General features: G+C 32.9%; 1 protein-coding gene across 2 annotated transcripts; it reads right to left on the bottom strand.

The window, feature by feature from the left end:
- Window positions 1-520: 520 nt before the first annotated feature.
- Window positions 521-3367, bottom strand: LOC105785476 (uncharacterized). Of its 2 annotated transcripts, none has more exons than XM_012611573.2 (3): window positions 2421-3367; window positions 1697-1886; window positions 521-1308 (listed from the first exon to the last, which is right to left on the bottom strand). In XM_012611573.2, exons 1-3 carry the CDS (start codon window positions 3105-3107, stop codon window positions 878-880), a joined length of 1308 nt encoding a protein of 435 aa, XP_012467027.1. In that variant the 5' UTR covers window positions 3108-3367; the 3' UTR covers window positions 521-877. The 2 variants fall into 2 exon arrangements, with proteins under 2 accessions (XP_012467027.1, XP_012467028.1); XM_012611574.2 differs by having other exon boundaries at window positions 1697-1883; window positions 2421-3365.
- Between the last annotated feature and the right edge of the window lie 573 nt (window positions 3368-3940).

The raw sequence follows: 3940 nt of genomic DNA, 5'->3' as shown, positions 1-3940 counted from the left end.
TAAGTCATAGGTCATATTGTGACATTATTTTATAAAATAAAAATTGAAGGAAAGATAAAGGTGGCAATTAATTTTGTAATGGATTAAAAGATAATTAAATTAAGGAACATGTGAGAGAAGTGGCAAATTACAAGCTCAAAAAGATAAAATATGCCAAATTGTGCTTGCTATTACAACAACAACAACAATGTGACCTTTTAACATATATATTGTCGTATATATATAAAAGAAAACAAATTATGATTCAAAGATTGAAAATGTGTATATCCTCTCCTTTTAGTACTTCCAAAACATCAATCACTAAACAAATTACTGGTTGTTAATCAAAACCATTTCCCACCTTATATATATAATTGTAGATGTGATGTCATTTTCTAACAATACTATTATTAATTTTATTTGATTCATCCAATTTACTTTAATCTCTTTCTTCTTTTTTACACTCGAATCCCTACTTGATTATTCATCTCAAATTTAAACATAATAAAAAATTAGCCGAAAATGAAAATAGGTCAAGATATCAATGTTGATCTAGAAAATATAATATTACTAACTACAAATTGTACATGTTATCTCATTAAATCCATGATCCATACACCATATTACACCATATACATATATCAATAATATTACATATACATATGATTTAAAAGAACTAAAAATGAATCACCTTAGCTTCAAAAAAAAAATATTTGATTTCCTAATGTATCCACTAGAGCAAGTCCAATGACTAATCCTTCGCATTCTGTCGGTCCATGAAAAGAGTAGATGTTAACTATAAGTTTTAAAGTTGCTTCATATCTAGATTGAAGATCCAATCCTTAACCACTGATTAAAGCTTCAAAAAATTTTAGCCATTAAATTCAAAACCTCCCATTTAAAGAACTAGTTCTTCAATCAATTCTTGCATCAGTAATCCAAAGATGGCACATTCAACTTCAATTCCAGCCTCTCTAACCTCTTCTTCATTTCCCTTCCAACCCTCCATATGAGCTCTTTTGAAATCTTGTTCCACCATCATGTCAATGGTGTTCGACTCTACATCTTTCCATGAATCCAACCTTTTACGTACCCTTTCTGCTGCTGCTTGTTTATCGATGCAACCATCATGTTGCATCATTTCTTCCTCGGCAATGAGATCAGATACTAGCTTTTTCATGCCATCAATATTCATTTCACTTTGTGACGAAGATGAGTCGTCTTGGTCATCTTGCTCTTCTTCTAACATTCTTTTCTCAAGCTCAATAGGATCCAACTCGGCCAGTTTCTCGAATCTAATAAGTTTCTGCAGTAGCTGCTGCTTAGCTCCTGGTGATAAAACAAGGAAAGGACATCAATATAAACCCAGAAAAGTGGCCCAACAATTTAAGACAGATCTCCTAACTTTGTAATGTGGGTCACTCCTGAACTTATGACAAACAATGGTGTCTGTTTCAACAGGTCACTTTAACCTAACTTGATGTACAAGTTAACATCTAATGCCAGCAAAATTTTCATGGATCCCACATGTACCATCATCATCATCAGAAGCTATATTCATTTGCATATGTAATCTACAACTTTTATATATACATGGCTAACAAGTCTGAGCAAATCCATGGATATGGACTAATAAGTAAAGTTAACTGATAAAGACTTCACAGAGCATAAGGGAATGGTACAAAATTTAATTGAAAGCAATTAAAAGAAAACGTACTTTGTACAAATGCATAGGTGGATTCAAGATCGAAACGATCGATCCCACTATCACCATCGTCGTCATCCGCATGTCTGTCATCATCCTCGAATGGACGGTCCAAAACAGAAACAGGGCTGCATTGTTCTTCTTCTTGTTCTTCAACTTGAAATCTTTTTAAGCTCTCTAATTCATAATTTTCCTTCTCCTGCTACAATTCAATAAATCAGCCATTGATTAAGAAATGCTCATATTCAAATAACAGTTATAATCATGGTATCAGCTGAAACTTCCATAATTGTGTTCATATAAGATTTGCAAGGTAGAAACATAATCAAAGGTACAATTAAACAAAATGAAAGGACTAAATGGCATATATAACACTTAATACCAGTCAAATCAACCAGAAACCAGCAGGCATATATGGCAATTCAGATTAAATTTCAGCCGTCTAAATATGGTTTTAGTCCCTCAAGTATGCTAAAGTTTGAGATTTAATCCTTCTACTTTAATTTTAGCATAGTAGAAGACTAAAACGACAATTAGACCCCAAACATGTGCAGCAGAGTGATTCAATTTGCCGACAGTTCAAGCAAGTCAGAGAACTCAGTCACCTGAGTCACGAGTTTACTCCCCCCCCCCCGCCAAAAAAAAAAAAACAAAATGAAGAAGCTTTAACCAGATCAGAGTTGCAGTTTTAATTAACCAATTGATTATAAGTAATCATTCAATTAAAGGCACTGACCTTTCTTTCATGGAGACTGGGAGATGTAGGCGAGAAAGAAGGGCTAGTTTGAAGCACAAAACGTAAAGGGCTTTGAGAAAAGTGCTTATCAAAAGAAGCAAAAGCTGAGTTATTTCCCACAACTTCATTGGAAATGAAAACCTCTTCAAAATCCCCCGATGGACTAGAGCTACATGAAGTATCCATGTCCATTTCTTCATTGCTTTGGGACCAAACATCACTGGTAGGCCTATCAGTGTAAGAACGTGAACCACACTTGTCTTCACTCATTACATTGTTTTTCCTCACAGTTGAATCCCACCTCAAAATGTCCTTCACTGAAACTTTTGATCCTTTTGTAGCTGTTTCAGGCTTTGGGTTTTTGGTACGATGAGTTAGCCTCTTTAGAATGGAACCAAATAACCCAAAAGCAGTGCCATTGGTGTTTTTGGTGTTGGGGGTTATAGGTTGAAACAAAGGAGATTTGTTCAAGTCTGGTGAGTCATGGAAAGAGAAAAGGCAAGCTTTTTTGCAGAAATTTAAAGGAAAATTGAAGTTTTGAGAGATGGGTTTTGGTTTATGGAGTTGAAGATGAGTTTTAGGTGGTGATTTCTTGAGTTGACAACGCCTATCAGCAATGTAATTCTTCAAAAGGAATGGCTCTTGATCCTCTTGAAGTAACTCGTGCAAATGCTTCCGAGCCATCATTCAAAAGATATATTTGAATTTCCCTTTCACTTTTGACAATGTAATTAGAAAAATCTCGACAAGCTTTGAGTTTCAGCACAGTGAAAGAGTTGAAGAGAATTCAACTGTAAACCAGAAAAAAATCAACGCAGCAAAAGATAAGATTTTGATGAAGAAGACGAAGGAGTTGGCCTATAAATGAATAAATAGGGAGAAAAACTCAGAAAGGAAAGAATGAGGAGAGTTCCCTTCTCTGATTCAAATCTTGAAGGTTCACAATATCGAGGTGAAGATAGTGATAAAAAGAAACTTATTATAAAATAATAATACTGAAAGGATTTTACATTTTACCCAAACAACAACCAATAAATAAAGGGGTTTAATTCTGAATTCAGTCCTTGTACACTTTACATTTTTATAATTTAGCCTCTATTTTAACTCTTAATATTATTAATTGATTTTGTACAATTTGAATATGCTCTACTTTTTAAATTATACCTTTAAATATTAAAATTCAACTTTAATGTTCAAATGAAAAGAAAACTATAATAAAATGGGTAACGTACAGAGATTATGGGCATAAAAGAAAATTAAAGAAAGAGAGAGTAAAATCAAAAGAAAGCAAATTTATATATATACTATATATAAAAAATGTTTTGTCTTGTCTTAAAGGAGATTATAAAACAGCCATAATATCGTTTTTAAAAAATAATTATGGATTTAAATTGATTTTTTCTATATTTAAGAATCAAGTCGATTTTAAAGAGAGAAATTAAAAACGCATCCAGCACGAAGCGCTTTTTTTTGTGTCTGAAAAAGTATTCTACGAATGTGTTTTCTTTAATGACTTAACA

The sequence above is a fragment of the Gossypium raimondii genome, chromosome 1, assembly GCF_025698545.1.
Source record: "Gossypium raimondii isolate GPD5lz chromosome 1, ASM2569854v1, whole genome shotgun sequence".
Classification (NCBI taxonomy): Eukaryota; Viridiplantae; Streptophyta; class Magnoliopsida; order Malvales; family Malvaceae; genus Gossypium; species Gossypium raimondii.
This window is presented reverse-complemented; position numbering and strand designations above follow the sequence as displayed.